The sequence below is a fragment of the Onychomys torridus genome, chromosome 8, assembly GCF_903995425.1.
Source record: "Onychomys torridus chromosome 8, mOncTor1.1, whole genome shotgun sequence".
Lineage (NCBI taxonomy): Eukaryota > Metazoa > Chordata > Mammalia > Rodentia > Cricetidae > Onychomys > Onychomys torridus.
This window is the reverse complement of record NC_050450.1, coordinates 105,974,541-105,991,300: the sequence shown is the minus strand read 5'-3', so window position 1 is coordinate 105,991,300 and position 16,760 is coordinate 105,974,541. Positions and strand designations below refer to the sequence as shown.

At 51.7% G+C, this 16,760-nt stretch overlaps 1 protein-coding gene across 2 annotated transcripts in view; it reads left to right on the top strand.

Annotated features, from left to right (window-relative positions):
* The first annotated feature begins 1,150 nt into the window (after window positions 1-1,150).
* Window positions 1,151-16,760, top strand: part of Dnah17 (dynein axonemal heavy chain 17) — a 119,181-nt gene continuing 103,571 nt past the window's right edge. For both annotated transcript variants that reach the window (XM_036196601.1, XM_036196602.1), the window contains exons 1-13: window positions 1,151-1,486; window positions 3,109-3,302; window positions 4,152-4,344; window positions 4,526-4,625; window positions 4,797-4,882; window positions 5,062-5,187; window positions 5,727-5,879; window positions 6,020-6,106; window positions 8,730-8,897; window positions 9,206-9,322; window positions 12,385-12,650; window positions 13,301-13,496; window positions 14,944-15,090. In XM_036196601.1, the coding sequence (XP_036052494.1) occupies window positions 1,151-1,486; window positions 3,109-3,302; window positions 4,152-4,344; window positions 4,526-4,625; window positions 4,797-4,882; window positions 5,062-5,187; window positions 5,727-5,879; window positions 6,020-6,106; window positions 8,730-8,897; window positions 9,206-9,322; window positions 12,385-12,650; window positions 13,301-13,496; window positions 14,944-15,090 (2,169 nt within the window). The remainder of the gene's footprint in view (window positions 1,487-3,108; window positions 3,303-4,151; window positions 4,345-4,525; window positions 4,626-4,796; window positions 4,883-5,061; window positions 5,188-5,726; window positions 5,880-6,019; window positions 6,107-8,729; window positions 8,898-9,205; window positions 9,323-12,384; window positions 12,651-13,300; window positions 13,497-14,943; window positions 15,091-16,760) is intronic.

The following is a 16,760-nucleotide window of genomic DNA, read 5'->3' as shown; positions in this document are numbered from 1 at the left end:
GAAATGGCACTGCAGATTTGAGATGAAACCAGCTGTGAAACCCCAAATCCACAAAACCGGTAAACCAGAGGATGTTCCCGTCAATAGTAGTACCACCAACAAGACTTAGAGAGGGCCCGCTTAAACACTCACGTTCCAATGCCTATGCTTTAAATAATGTCATGGTGCTGGGAGGGGCCAGCTCAGCAGGAGCACCCAGCAAGCCATGTGTGCTCCAAGACATCACTACACGGCTCCTCTCATGTGGTGGAGGTGCCACTGTCTTTCCCCTCATTCACAGAAGGCCCCATACTAGACAGGCTTGGCTCACAGACCACGCTCTCTCCCCCTCCCCCTTCCTCTCTCTCTTTATATTGACCTTGCTACCTGCCACAGAAGCCTTGGGCTCTAGGAATGCCCTGGGTCACTGAAACCACATAGCACCTTCCCACTTCTCACTCAGATAGGGCCAGGGACTGAGCACCAGCTCTGGTGTGGGATGCGGCTTTGAGGACCTGTGTACTGTAACACCTCAGAAGCCTTGAGCCTTGGCTTTGCTCAAGCCAAAGGCTGGGACCTGAGTGCTTCCAATGTGGCCTGCAAAAGCTGACATTGGCAATGGCCAGTTCTAGAACAGGCTGAAACACAGAGCTCCTGAGGAGCCCAAGTTTTGTGTGTGTGTGTGTGTGTGTGTGTGTGTGTGTGTGTGTGTGTGTAGGTGCAAATATCCACATATGGAGGTCAGGGGTCAGTCCTGGATAACTTTCCTCAGTTTCTTTTCAATCTGCCCTCATCCCTTTCCCCTTTTGCCTTGCCTATCCCCCACTCCCACGCGGGCGGATGTGGTCACTTCCTCTTCTCATCCTCCCCACCCACATGTCCTTCTCTGTCTTTTCCAGCTTATTTAATTTTGTGGTCACAATAACACAATGTACACATTGTACACAATGTAACACAAACGTACACCATTTACCTGATGACCCCATACCAGGGCAGGAACAGGTGCCCCTCTCTTGTCAACAGCCAGACCACAGATAAAAACAAAAGCCAATGAACCCCTTTCACAGCTTGGCTAAGAAGGGGATTTGTGGGGTTCTGGGACCCGAGAAACCAGCAGGCACCTGTTTGTTTACAGAGGTCTGTGGTATAAAGAAAGGTGGTTACGACAATCATGCCGGATCCCAGAATTGACTATCTGGAGACAGTGTCTTTTATGATCCTCAAGTTCAAGGCAGACAAGTGGGGCAAACTGATTGGAGCCGAGGAGAATGTGGCCTTGTTCTCAGAATTCTTTGACAAAGTAGATATCCCTGTGCTGGTGTTGACACTCAATCCTGCGGGCCTGATCATCCCCTGCCTGGGCTTCCCAGAGTCCCTCAAGTCCAAGGGAGCTTACTTTATCAGGAAAAAGCCAGAGACCATCACCAAGGACAACTACAAGAGCAGCCTCCTCTGTGGGGACATCAGCCCCACACCTGTGGAGCAGCTGATTGCTGTAGTGGAAGAGGTATGTGTGTCCAGACTGGGGATGGGGGCGGAGGCTGGAGCAGCCGAGCTTCGGAGGGACTTTGAGTGAGGGACCCAAGGCCTTGCTGCTCTGACAGTGAACGTGCCCAGTGAGTGATGTCACCTAAGAGCCGGTTGGAAATGCAGACAGACCGACAGACCTGCTCCAAGTGATGAGGCAGGGGCCCAGCATTAGAGCCGCCCTTTCTCACTGGCAGTAGCCAGTGCCATCTTGCTATAGCCACAGGCAGGGGCCATCCAAGACCCAGTAGATAATTTCCCAAGCTCCAAGACTTTGAGCTAAGAAGAACAAATGGTGTGGTATTTTCGCTACCTCTATGCTACTGTCAAAGTCATACTCACCCTCAGCAGGTGCAGTGGGGTAGGGATAGCCTCTGGTGGGCCACACCAGCAGGCTGGGCTACTTAGCCCTGCCATTCATCATAGACAAGGACCTGAGACCCTGCCTGTGCTTATTCAGAGAAAATGTGAAACCAGGAGGCCGCTCAGCAGGTCCTAGAAGCTGAGAGTGGGAAGCCTGGCGGACCACAGTCAACTCAGCTGCCATGTATCGTCCCAGATGTTCTTGAAGCTGGAAGCCCCGGGTCAGGGGCCAGCTGGCTCTCCTCTGCCACACCTCTGTCCTTGGCTTGTAGATGGTCATCTCTCCCTGTTCACTCATGGGATGGATTTTTGTGTCTTGACCTCTTCATATAAGAACCCAAGTCCCACTAGGTTAGGGCTCAACCTACTGGCCTAATTTACCTATTGCCTCTTTAAAGACCATGTTAGGCTATGCAGAGATGGCTCCTGCACAGACGTAAGGGCACATGTCCCCACCTCCAGTACCACATAAAAAGCTAGGTGCAGCCATGGTGTCTCATAGTCCCAGCCCTGGGAGGTGGAGACAGGAGGATCCATTGACACCTGGCCAGCCAATCCAGATGATAAATGTCCCAGGTTCAGTGAGAGCCCTTGCTTCAAAAAAGGTGGACAGGCTGGAGAGATGGCTCAGAGGTTAAGAGCACTGACTGCTCTTCCAGAGGTCCTGAGTTCAATTCCCAGCAACCACATGGTGGCTCACAACCATCTGTAATGAGATCTGGTGCCCTCTTCTGGTGTGCAGGCAAACATGCAGGCAGAACAGTGTATACGTAATAAATAAATAAATCTTAAAAAAAAAAAGTTGGAAAACACACTGATCTACATGGTCACACACCACTGCATGGGTTCGTGTGTGTCTGACACACACACACACACACACACACACACACACACACACACATACACACGCGTGACTGTTTCCAACTGCAGCTACATTTTAAGGTACAGGTAGTGGGACTATATATGAGTGTAGGGACATAACCCAGCCTCCCTTAGTCTTTATCCTAAACTTCCTGCAAGGGGTGTGGCATGTGCCCTATGGTTCCGAGGTGTGTGCTGGGCACCACCTCTCGGGGATGGTTCAGACACTCAGACAGGTAGCTGGACCATCACTGTTCCTGGAACTCAGGCTGCCTCATCTCCAGAAGAAAGGTTTAGCTTTCTTGTGGTTATGGGCACAGAGGTCTTCCAAATCCCCCAGAGACAGAGCCAGGCAGTCACCACCATACCTCCTTTCAGGTCCTCTATTCTCTGCTAAACCAGAGTGAGAACATGGATGGCTGGCCCCGGGTGGTCTCAGAAGATATTGTCAAACAAGTCCACAGGCTGAAGAACGAGATGTTTGTGATGGGAGGCAAGATCAGGGGGAAAACACTGCTGCCTATCCCAGAGCACCTGGGTAGCCTGGACGGCACGCTGGAATCCATGGAGAGGTAGGCCGGGGGTCGGGGGAATCTGAGCCGTGACCTCAAACTACAGACACAACTGCAAATTGGTTCTATGCCTTGACATTCCCGAGATGTTCAAGCGTGGGAGGGCACCAAATCTTCAGTAGCAGGTACAAGACAGGGGAGTAGGTACTGGAGCCCCTGGGAATCCCAGCTGCAGTCATCCAGCAGTATCTACACCAGGAGGGTCCCCTGCATCCCGTCTCCTCTCCATTTGCACATGACTGTAGTCACTGTGCGGCTCAAAAGGTAATCATGCCGGCTTTGAGATGCCATGCTGAAGGCAGTAGAGGGACTGGGAGGGATATTGGACAGGAAGGTGTGAGTCAAGGTACAGAGGCTGTGGACCCAGAGCCCAAGGGACTCTTAAGGCATCCTGGCCATTTAAACTGCCCTTGTGTGTGAAACCATTAAAAAAGAAAAAGTTACCTGTGTGAACTTGTCCACATACACCCATTGAATGGCGGCCCCTAGGCTTCATCCTGATTGGTCCTTCAGGGACTATTACCCCCCCCCCCCAATATAAGCCATGTTGTGTGGGGTTTATTCTGGGGTCTCTGGCTCCTTGGGCTTCTGTGAAAGCTCCCATTCCTCTTTGCTCTGGGCACTGTTCCCTGGGGATGGGGGAAATCTTCAGCCTCCCTCAGATGGTTGGACTATGCCAGGAGCATGAGACCAGACATGCTGCTAGAGGTGATGGTGGTGGTGGTGGTGGTGGCAGTGGCTGCAGCTTGGTGCGGGGGACAGGTGGGTCTCCTCCCTGATGGCACAGGGTTCGAGGCAGTCCAGGTGTGTGTGGCCACAAGAGCATCATCCTGACTTGGCACTTGACAGGATCCCCTCTTCCCTGGACAACTCACTCCTACATTCTATCGAGACCATTATCATCGATTGGTCCCATCAAATCCGGGATGTGCTGAGCAAGGACTCGGCTCAGGCCCTGCTGGATGGCCTGCACCCACTGCCCCGTGTGGAATTTGAGTTCTGGGACACCCGGCTCATGAACCTGCAGTGCATCCATGAGCAGGTAGGGTCTCACACCACCCAGAAGCTGAATCCTTGCTGGCCCACTTGGGGGCAGTAGACAGCTCGGTGTGGCCTTCCTAGTGACCCCAAGACAGATTCCGGGTACATTCCTCAGCCCTGGCAGCCCCAAGTCAACCTCTCCTGAGGGTTGGGCTGAGAGGCTGTGGCTCCTTTGTCCTCAGCTAAACAGACCCAAGGTAAACAAGATAGTTGAGATCCTGGAAAAAGCCAAAAGCTGCTATTGGCCAGCCCTACAAAATGTCTACATGAATGTCACCCAAGGTGAGCCAGACACCATCCAGGAAGCCACTGGGCCTGTAGGGGAGGGCTGTGTGTCTATGATCCTGGGGGTTGGTCAACCCCATGAGCGGTTTTTCAGCCCATTCCTGGGAAAGAGCTGCGCATTTTTCACTGGCCCCCTTCAGCACTGACCTCCTTGTTGCTTATGCTCAGGGTTGAAGGAAGCCAATGACATTGTCCTCTATCTGAAGCCCCTGCGCATCCTGTTGGAGGAAATGGAACAGGCAGATTTCACAGTGGTATGTGGACAAGGGACAGTCAACTGGGTGGGTGGGAGAGGCCGGCATAGGCATCGTAGAACCCTCAGCGGGCTGCTGTCTGGCATAGATTCCTCCTTGGGCCCTCTTCTGTGAGAAGAGGCAGGTGGGGACCAGCAGCAAAGGCTAGCCCCTCCAGTGATCTGGGCTGTCTCTCCTAGCTCCCTAGCTTCATTGTCAAGGTGCTGAGCACAATCTGCTTCATCTGGGCCACCTCAGAGCACTACAACACGCCCTCCAGAGTCATTGTCATCCTTCGGGAGTTCAGCAACCAAATCATTGAAATGGTGACAACTCTCCCCAGCCTGGTTCCCCCCCCCCCCCCGGCCACTCCATCCTTCTTAGGTCTGGGCATTCTCAGGCCCCAAGCTGGAGCCAAGCACTTTTCTAGGGTGCCGAACTAGCCAGCACCCTATCAGGAGCAAGGAAAGAAGGAGGACCCTCGCCCCGAGAGTCCCAGCACCCCATCACTTGGCAGAATGCTGCCCAGAGTCACCTCCTATAACCCTCAACACACACTTTCCTTTCCCGTCCTCCTCACAAGTACTGTCTGACCAATCACTAGCACCAGCTGAAGGACTGTAACCCAGGCTACCAGAGCATACTAAAATCATGTTTGCAGCCTATCCATAGGACCAGGAGAACACCATGTCTCTCCCAAGTCTGGTGATCCCTGACCTTTGGTGGGCAAAAATCCCTTTTGACTGTAGTCTTGACACAGGATGAGCCCCAGGGGTGGGTGGGGGGAGACTGGTCCTCTTCCAGGACCCACTGTGCCTGGGGACTCATCAAGGATGAGTTAGGACACCAGTCTTTTCCTGTCTAGACTAGAACCTACCTGAGCCCGGAAGAGGTGCTGAAGGGCTTGCAGGGAGAGATAGAGGAGGTCCTGAGTGGCATCTCCCTGTCCGTGGGAGTCCTCAAGGAGCTCTTCAATGCCTACGACTTCTGTTGTGCAAACATGAAGCTTTTCTTCAAGGTACCTGCAGACCGGCAGAGCCTGGGCCTCAGCAAACAAGACCCTGTCAGCACTGCCCCGACAGGCGGGTGGGCGGGACTAGCTGGAGTAACTCCAGCCTCTTCTCTCCCTCACCTCCCCCATCCTCTCCCCTCTAAAAGGAGAAGCCACCTGTGCTGTGGGAATTCCCTTCCTCCCTCGCCTTCTCGCGCATGAACTCCTTCTTCCATCGTGTGCAGACCATCGAGGTAAAGTTGGAATTCCATTCTCTTTTGCCTCTAAGTCCCTCAGATCAGACTTCCAGGGCTGGGCTCAGCAGTAGAGCACCTGCCAGCATGTGTGGGGCTTCCTAAGTTTGGACCTCAGCACTGGAAACCAAAAAACAAAGGGCTCCAGGATCATCCCCTAGTTAGAAAATTGTAAGCGAATGGCAAGCTCCTGTATCTTCTTGGAAAGTGTCCTCGAGTGAGGCACCCGCCACGCCTCAGCCCGGCAGCCGCGCTTCTCCCTCGGTACCAGTCTTATTCACTAGTCAATATGGTGGCCATTGTCAGCAAGCCAGCAGCCAAGTGTTGGGGTGTCAAAAACCAGGAGGTAACCTCGAGATAGATACCGCAAGGCAAAAACGTATTAATGGCCAGGCCATATTTTCAATCTGCCATAGTAGGAGCATGAAAATGGCCCAGATCAAAAGCAGAGTAGTCTCTGTAACCAAGCAAGTGTGTGATTGAAAGTAGAATTTTGTAGTCATTTTTGTGATCATAGGAAAGGTATGCACTATGTGTTTATGGTCAGATGGTTAACATATCACAAAATATCTCATGGTCAGTCAGTTCTCAGAACAATGGAAATGATTTACAATATGTAATTCGTAAGATTATTGAGGAAGAACCAGTCAAAACAGTTGGCCTCTAGCTAAGGACATGATCAAAGTCTAACATTGTTTAACTGAAAAGAAAATGCAGTCAGCTGCCCCTAACACCAAAGACAAAGTTAATGCACAAAGTCAGCACAAAGGGACCCCTGCACGTGTGGACAGGGGTGAGACGGCTCCAGCCGGGTAGGACAAGGGGCCTCAGTGTACTTGCCATACTGTGTGTGTGGTGAACACGCATGTGAACAGGTACATGTGCTCCCATGCCTGGGTGGAGACCAGAAGACATCTATCCTGCTCTGCCTTACTCGCTTGAGGCAGGATCTCTCTGAACTTGGAACAAGGTGAACGGCCAGTGAGCCTTAGCAATCCTCCTGTCTCTACCTCATAGTGCTGGAGTTTCAAACACATGAGATTTCACACAAATGTTTTCCTTTTCGTGTGTGTGTGTGTGTGTGTGTGTGTGTGTGTGTGTGTGTGTGTGTCCCACATGAATGCACAAAGGTTTAGGTGCTTGAGCCCACACACACATGCCTGGTGCCCACAGAACCAGAAGAGGGCATTAGATCCCCCTGGAACCAGTGTTAAGGACAGCTATGAGCTGCTGTGTGGGTCCTGGGAACCAAACCCAGGTCATTTGTAAAGAGCAGCAAGTGTTGTTGACCCCCAGCCATCTCTCTAGCTCCCAACCCCATTGCATGCCCAGATTTTTATGTAGATGTTAGGGGTTTGAACTCAAGTTCTCGTGTTACCACAGCAAGCCCTTCTAGCAGCTGAGCCTCCACCCGCCCCCAAACCTTTTACATGAGGTGATTGGCTTTCACTTCCTGTGCATCATCCTCAATCCATGAAAGAGGACAAGCTGGGGGTGTGGCTCAGCTGACAGTGTTTGCTTAGCATGCACAGGGCCCGAGTTTTTCTTTCTTTTCCTTTTTTTGGTTTTTCAAGGCAGGGTTTCTTTGTAGTTTTGGTGCCTGTCCTGGAACTCACTCTGTAAACCAGCTGGCCTCAAACTCACAGGGATCCACCTGTCTCTGCCTCCCGAGTGCTGGGATTAAAGGCGTGTGCCACCACCACTGCCCTGCTAGGGCCCCAAGTTTCCTCTCCAGCACCACTAAGTGTGGTAGATCACCCCTGTAATCCCAGCATTTAGGAAGCAGAAGCAGAGGGATCAGGAGTTGATGGTCATCAACTATACAGTGAGTTTGAGGCCAGCTTGAGCTACATGAGACCCTGACTCTAGAAGTGGGTGGGGAAGGAGGAGGAGAGAAGTAGCATATGCTGCCATTGTTCTCAAGAAACACTGGGGACCTTGTTGTGGAGACAATATCACACAGAGACACATCAGCTGAGGGCATGAAAGTGAGGGGCATGACCCTGAAGTGTCTTCTGGGAAGGAATTACCATGGCTAGGGAGAGCTGGGCAGTGGGGAATCCTCATGGAAGATCACCTGGGTACCAGTGTCCATCAGGCACCCGATCCCTCTCAGTGTGGGATGCTTTCCAGTTTCCAAAGAAACTGAGGGCCAGAGCATGAGAGACCCCAGTAACTTCCTAGCACCTTTCAGAGCTAAGGAAGTGGTGGTTGGAGCATCTAGAAAGGCTCTTTGGCCAACATGGGGCCTGGAGCAGATCCCAGGCTTCATCCCCCCTGGTTCCACATGCTCTTAATATAGAGGTGATTCCTGGGGGAGACCACACACACACACACACACACACACACACACACACACACACACACACTTTTGCTCCTTGTTCTAGAAATAGCTGCGAAGCACATAGGCACTGAAGAGCACACTCCACACACGTCCCTTGTATGCTTTGTGTGCACTCCAGCATGCCGCTTGCATGCCTCATGTGCACCCTGCAGTGGCATCCCTGGTGTGCCCCTGGAGGGCTCTCCTTGCTGGTTCAGATAAGGTCCTAGGATCCTTGGCTTTGACCCTGGAGACGAATGAACCAAACAGAGGGGTTCTTGATCTTCCTCCTTGTGCTAGAATCTTTACAAAACGGCCATCGAATTTCTGAAGCTGGAGAAGATTGAGCTTGGGGGCGTGCGAGGGAACATCCTGGGGAACCTGGTGACCCAGATCTACGATGAGGTCTTTGAGCTGGTGAAGGTCTTTGCTGAGTGCAAATACGACCCCTTGGACCCCGGAGACTCGGTAAGTCCGTAGGCAGGGACTGTCACTGGACCAGGGAGTGGAGTGAGTAGTCCCAGCTACTCCAGGACTTTAGTAAGTTGTTACCGGAAGTACAGAAGCTGTGGTCCCTATGCCAAGGAACAGATGCAGGGACCGGACCTGGGGTCAGGGATGGGGAGATGGCAGTGTTGGTGGTCCAACCCAGGCCTGTACTCCACCACTGAGCTATGCAGTCAGCCCCATCTTCACTCAACTAATCCTTGAGGCCTCGTAGCCTGTTGGTGGTTTACGACCGCTACTGTCTATTGCCACACTTCATTTCCTTTTAGAGTTTTGATGATGATTACAATGAATTTGAGACCAAAATCCAAGACCTGGACAGGAGGCTGGCTACCATCTTCTGCCAAGCCTTTGACGACTGCAGCTCCATCGAGTCATCTGCAAAGGTAGGTGACGTTGTCTGTCACTGCAGGGCCAATCCCCAGGAAAGGACCACAGAGGCACATGAGACACATGGGAATGCCAAGCTGGGCCAGGGAGCTTGTATTTCAGTGCAGGTCAGTAGGGAACACCCACTGACCCCACCCCCGCCAGCCCCAAAGGTAGTCAGAGTGGCCTGGGCATCTCAGGGCAATGGCCACTGCTCCATTGTCAGGGCTAGGTTTCCGGGCCTCAGCTGGAGACTGAGGAAGTTTCTCCAACTGGTGCACCAAGACCTCTCCCTTGCAGAGCCAAGTGCACCCTGCCTCACGCTGCTCAACCTTTATTTTTATAAGTGCAAATGCAGAGACACTGGGGGTCCTGCGGATACAGAGGTGACTGAGGTCTAGGATTGCTTGACTTGGGCCTTCAGGAGAAATAGCAATGAATGCAAATTAATTTTGTGTCTCACAACTGTGGTTAAAGAATTTATACAGTGACACTTGTTAAATCAAAAAGGGAACCTCATCTGTTGTTGCTGGGTATGGGGTGGGGGCAGTTGTTATTCTCTCTCTCTCTCTCTCTCTCTCTCTCTCTCTCTCTCTCTCTCTCTCTCTCACCTCTGCCCAGCTCTTTACACAGACATACATCTCAGAATCTCTTCCTGAAAATCTCTCTTGCTCTCTCTCCTGTCTAGCTGCTCATCCTCTCTCCTCAGCTCCCTCTGCACGCACCCAACATACACACTTACACTCTGCACACCCAACATACACACTCACACTCTGCACAGCTCTTACAGAGCTCTACACTGCCGCCTCTCTCTACACTGCCGCACCTCTCATAACCAAACTCTGGACAATTATATGTTACATTTTCAGGGCCCAACCCATTCTCATAACATACAATAAGTCACACAGTTTTTCTCAGGTGAGGGAGGTAGTGCTAATTGGCCAGTGATTAGCGCTTGGCCATGCACATAGCTCTAAGTTGGTAAGGGTTCCCAGACAGAAAGTAAACAGTTGGCTGAACCTGGAGCCTGTAACATAAACTGAGGCTGGGACTACATGCAAAAAGTCAATTACTGCAGAGAGTTATGTCTACCAAAGTTGCTTCAAGCCTGACCTTGAATCAGTGATAAACACCCGGGAATTCACCCTTGTGTATTCATCTCCAGGGGCAACCAGTTTGCTTTGAATATGTTCTGAAGTCTAAAATTAGCTGTCTTTGGGGCTGAGAATACTGTTGCTTTCCTGTATCAGTTATGAAAAATATTCTAGTATTATTTTTATTCATCAGAATTATACAACTCAAACAGAAATCATCTTTCTGACCATCCACAGCTATATCTTTGTGTGCCCAAAGATAGAATATTTTTATGAGATAAACACACAAGCAGTGGGGAAATACCCATAGCTGGTATTAGGGAAGAAATGAAATGGCGCATGAGAAAAATTACAGATAGGAGCAACCTGTCATTTACAGTCAGTAGCTCCACGGCTTTGCCAGGTGGGGCTCCCAATCAGATGGGTCTCGTGAGTCAACCTGTTAAATACTAGTTGTCACCTACTGTGTACTCCCACGGCCTCCTGCACCAGAGAAGTTGAGTGTCTGGTCCCTTGACCAAGACGTGAAGAGACACCACACACATCCCAGTCTCTGAGGTCTCAAAGAAGAGGAACACGTTGGATAAAGTCTCTCAGCCAGGCATGAGCTGAGCCACCCACCCTCATGAGTAATGCCCACATGTCACGGGTTCTTTTTCTGTGACAGGCAGATGGGCCATTGATGGGTGGAGCCTCTCATCCCAGAATGATAAAACTGTCCTCTGCCAGGGCTCCCTCCCTCATGAGAACTCGGATTTGCCTCTGTATTCAGTCATTTTCCAAATTCTCACTTTACAGCGATGCTAAGTTAGAAAAACGGTCTTGGGTGGGGAGACCTTTGGAGTCACCTCCAGCTGTCTCTGATCTGAGGCTCCAGATGCTAGGTCTCCCTGTCACCAGCATGTCATACATGGCCTGGGGAGTTCTGGAGCACTGCCCATGAGACCTCCTCCTAGGAGAAAGTAAAAGGACTTTTTGTCCCTAAAACCAGAGACCAAAAAGTCTATAAGGAAAGAAGGGAAGAGGCACGGGAAGAGAGCTGTGGTGAGGGTCTTAGAGCCATTTCCCCAGCTGTCACAGGTTAGCCTCTTAGAGGAGAGACACCTCTGGGTCACCTCGGAGGAGAGTCTGCTGCAGCGTGCAGCGCCCAGCTCCTGCTTCCTCTACAGACCCACGTCACTCCATTCTACTGGCGGGGGGGCGGGGGCTGAAGTGTCCTTCCCTTCCTTGGGTCATGTTGCAGTCTTAAAAGGTCATTTTTAGTGATGGTCATATTTTCTAAACCAAAACCTGAAGTCAGTCTAAGACCCACGTAGGCCTCTGAGCACATGCTAGGGGAATGTTAGGGGAGTCCATGGGACCTCTAGGTGCTTCCTAGAAACTCCAGACACCTAGTGAGTTCAGACATTTGGGGACCCCATGCTGTCCCCTATCTGTGAACAGCCCCTAATTTCCTCTTCTTCTTCTTCTTCTTCTTCTTCTTCTTCTTCTTCTTCTTCTTCTTCTTCTTCTTCTTCTTCTTCTTCTTCTGTTTCTGTGTGACAGAGTCCTGGCTGTTCTGGAATTTGCTTTGTAGACTAGGCTGGCCTTGAACTCTCAGAGATCCTCTTGCTTCTGCCTCCCCAGTGCTGGGATTGAAGGCATGTGCCACCACTCCCCAGTTCCCTCATTTCTTTGTATGTATGTGACTCCTAGGTCTGGAGTCAATTCTCCTGAGCTCTGGACTTAGCTGTCTCTGCTGGTGTCCATGTTGGTGCCACCACATAAGGCAGACTGGGATCATGCAGGCTGCATTAACAGCTGCCGCACAGAGAAAGACTCCAGTGGAGTTTCTGCTTCAACAAAGCCTGTGTTTCCTCAGTCCTGAAGTTTGGCCATGCCTGTTTTGTCAATGGCCCCAATAACCCCAAGTTGGGGCCAATACCAGGGCCAGTGCTGGAAGCCTGGACTCTGGCAACAGCACACCTCCTCCTGTGTCTCCACAGCTCCTGTACATGTGCGGGGGCCTCCTGGAGCGGCCCCTGATCCTTGTTGAGGTGGTGCCCAGGTACTCAGTCTTGCTGGAACTCTTCAACACTGAGCTGGACAATGCCAAGCTCATGTACGATGCCCAGATGGCAGCCTCTGAAGACGGCCAGATACCGCCCATCCATAAAAATATGCCTCCTGTGGCTGGGCAGCTCAAGTGGAGCCTGGAGCTTCAGGAGAGACTTGAGGTGTCCATGAAGCACCTGAAGCACATCGATCACCCGTGAGTCCCAGGCCATGCTGGGAAGGGCCCAGGTAGCCTGTGCATCCCGGCTGCAGGGAGGGAGCCAGCCCACCCTGACCCTTGCATTGTCTACCCCTTAGAAACAAACCAAGACCACCTGGCTGGACCAAACAGGCTCTTCACCATGCTTGCTAGAGTGAAGGCATCACTAGAGCCCTTTCCTTGAATTTGGTGGGGGTTGCGAGGCAAACTGTGGAGGAGGGGATGCTCTGCAGCAAACTCGGGGAGACTGCAGGTGTGCACAACAGAGGCCGTTGCTGGGGAAGCAGGCACTCTGTGGCACTCTGGTCCAGTCAGTCCCAAGTTGGAAAGGAAGCTGTGAACTCCTAACAGAGCTGTGGCCAGTTGGGGCTACTGCAATGTGGGCTACTGTCTGGCCTCCTAGGGGTTTGCTTCGGCTCATGGGGCGTGCTGTACTGGAAGACTACGAGCATAGATATCTGCTCTTTTATATATGGCTCAGCCATCATCTGATAGTCCATTCACTCTGTCATCCCGGAAGGAAGGTAGCTGGCAGCCTGCTTCAGCACCCTGAGGTCTGGCAGCGGCTGATGGGGGTGTTAAAAAGCCCCGGAATGTGATGCAAGGTAAAGCCTGGCACCTCACTGCTCTGTGTAACTCTGACCCAGGGTCATGTCCAGTGAGGAGGCCAAGCTAGTCTATGAGAAATATGATGAGATGATGGAGTTACTGAGAAGCTGCAGGGAGAAGATCTACAAGCAGTGGGTGGAAGGTGTGGACCAGGACTGCCACTTCAACCTGGGGCAGCCACTCATCCAGCGTGACCCCTTCTCTGGCCTCATCCAAGTCAACTTCAGCAAGGCGGTGGGTGCCCTGGCAGGGATGGGGAGGTGGGGGCTGGGGAAGACACAGCTGGGAGAGGGAGGGGAAAGCCTGGGCTCACCCTGCCACAGGCTGGCTCCACCACCAACTGTGAGCATTCATGGAGGTGGTTGTGTGTGTGCCACAGGCACCTACAGTTGAGTGTTTTTAAGTATTCAAGATATGGATGAAATGGTAGCATGCTTGAAATGTCTTCAAGGCTGGAATATAGCTCAGTGGTACAGTCTAGGCATCCATTATTTTTACCATTGAGAGAGAGGAGGGGGGTATACTTTAAGATAGTCTTCTTTATTTGTATTCATTTGATTTAACCAAACCCCAGGACCTCACACCTCCAGGGCACAGGTTCTACCATTGAGCTACATCCCACACCTCTTCTACTTTACTTTGAGACAGGGTCTCACTGAGTTGCTCCGTCTGGCTTTGATTCATTCTGTCATGAATCCCCCGCCTTGGATTTCTGAGTAGCCGTGATGTGGGGCCTATGCTGCCTTTTGGAAAGCTTGTCTGCCTTTCTAATGATCCCAAGAGAAAACATGAATTTGAAAATTAAAAGTCTGCATGACCCAGAGAGATGGGCCAACTAGCCAGGATGGTGCATTCAAGGCTGAACCCAGGCAGTTCTGGTGTGCATGTGGGATGGAAGCGAAGTGAGGCTGAGTCCTTGCGGGCACTGCCTTGCATGACCTATCCTGTCTGGACATGGACAGTGACACCAGGAAGGGATGGAAGGAACCAGATGAGGGCTTCAAAAAGCTTTTCCTTTTCTTAAAATCCATTCTTCCCTTCAGAACACACTGTCTGGGCACTGCCATGTTTGTGCTTGGTATAGCCTGGTGAAGCCAGGCCACAGCCTCCATCCTGCCCTCCTGGTGCTTCTCTAGTCAAGGAAGTGGGGAGGGAGCGAGCAGAGAGAAGATAACCAGTTAGGACAAGCAAAGAGGTGAAGAAGACCACCTCAAGTGCCCCGGGCAAACGAACTAAGAGGGAAGCAGAGAGGGTGCTGCTATAGGGCTGGGGGAAGGGGCAGGTACAGTTAGACCTGAGGCACGGCTTGCAGGAGCTCACTGGGGTCTTGATGAGAACAGCTTGGGGACTACAGTATTGGCTGCCATGTCAGTCTTGTGGTCAGAGCAGGTGTGAGGAAAGGGAGAAAGAGGAAGAGAGAAAGGACTCAGGGGAAGCCCCAAGGGAAACTCCTAACAGTCTGGGGCAGGGGGAAGGATAAGAGAATGATGACATCATCCACCCACAATGATGATGCCAAGCTTGCCCTGGCTTGGTTCCATTCAGTAGGGCGAGGACATCCAGAGCCTGCCAGCAAGCCCCACTTCCCACCCACCATGGAGTTCCCTGGCTGTGAAAAGCCAGCGGGCCCATGGGTGAGGTCACCTTCTGACAGGTTCCCTACTCTTCCCTGGCCCTTTAGTTGGTGGCAGTCCTGAGAGAGGTCAAATATCTGAACTTCCAGCAACAAAAAGAGATTCCAGGGAGTGCAGAGAAGCTCTTCTCAGAGAACGAAACCTTCCGGAAGTTTGTGGGCAACCTGGAGCTCATTGTCGGCTGGTACAACGAGGTGAGCAGGTGTTGTCTTGTATAGTGTGCACATTTGGGCATTTGCATATTCAAATGTGCCTCAAACCACTCTTCATTAGTCGTGTGCCAGAGGCCACGAAGATGGTGATGACTCAAAACATCGTCAGCGTAAGCTCCATCTTTACTGGGCTCTGGCTAACCTTGAACAATTCTTTGTAAAGGTTTTGGAAATTCCCAAGCTTTTGGGTAATACTAACATCATCCCACATCACTTCCATTCCTTCAGTTAAAGTCAGGGAGGGGCTGAGGGGCTGGGAAATCCATCACTTGGTAAAGTCAGGGAGGGGCACCTCCTGGAACCCGAGTCTCCCAGTTGGTGATGAGGAAGCTTCATGTGGTGCCTGGAGAGAAACCATCACCCTCAGCTTTGTGGTTCAAGAATTCCTTGACTCTCTTCGTCCCTCTGATCTGGGGACCTAGCACAGTCGTCACTTATAAATAAGAGTCCCAGGCATTGATTGGCCTTGAGGATAGTCTACTCTGGCAGCAGAAACAGAAACTGTCAGTGAATTGTGGGCATGGGGCATAGCAAGCAGTTCATGTGCCTGCCCTACTGTTAAATTCTACCCATAGACAAAGGCAATGTTAGCATCTGGCCATGTACTGGAGGCTTCAACCCTGTCTGCGGTGTTGTTGGATAGTATGGCACCACCGGGAGGTGAGAGGGAGATAGGACACTTATGGAAGGGACATAGGACATTGAGGACACAGAAGACAGTACTGGGGCCTCAGCTCCTTCCTTCTTTTTGGCTTTCTGATTGCCATTGAGGTGGCCTCTGCTTTACATTTCCACCCCCAAGACGTCTGCCTCACCATAGGCCCCAAAACAATTATACCAACCTCAGAATGAAACTTTGGAAGCCATGAGCTAAACCTCCAAGTTGAATTTCTCAGGTATTAAGCAAGGCCAGGTACCATGGACCCAGCCATAGACTGTGATCCAGACCGGGTCCTGGCAGGCTCACCATTGCTCCTGTGACCTAGCACCACAGTCCAGGGCCAGGCCAGGCAGGCTCTCTGCTGCTGCTCTGACTTAGTGTCACACTCCAAGCAGCCCAGGACAACACAGACCTATCATCTTGCAGTATATAGCCTTTCCACTACAGAGGGCAAGGTGCCAGCTGAGGGGCTGTGGGAGTGCTGCGGGTCAGGATCTATTTGCTGGGCCTCTCTAGCTTCTAAAGGCCACCACTGTCCTGGGCTAATGGCTCAGGTGTTGGTCAAGGCTCTCCAGGGAAGTGGAGTCAAGGAGGGACGGTGGTCTATTTTAAGATTAATTGCAAGGAATTGGCTTATACAGTTATGGATGTCACAATGCACTACCTGTTAGCCAGTGCCTCAAGAAGGGACCATGTAATTCAGACAGCCTAAAACCTGAGAACCAGGGAAGCTGGCGGTGCAAATACAAGACCAATGCCAAGAGAGGTGACCAGGGAGTGAGCCAGGACAAGGGAGCAAATTCCTCCCATTTCAGCTTCTGTTCCACTGATGACTTCAAAGCCTAGATGAGACCCACCCATATTGGGAAGGCACCCTACTGGGTCCACCCTTATCTGCTCCTTGCTAAGTGCCAGAGGCAGCACCGAGCACAGAGATGTGCCAGAGACAGCACCGAGCACAGGGATGTGCCAGAGGCAGCACCGAGCACAG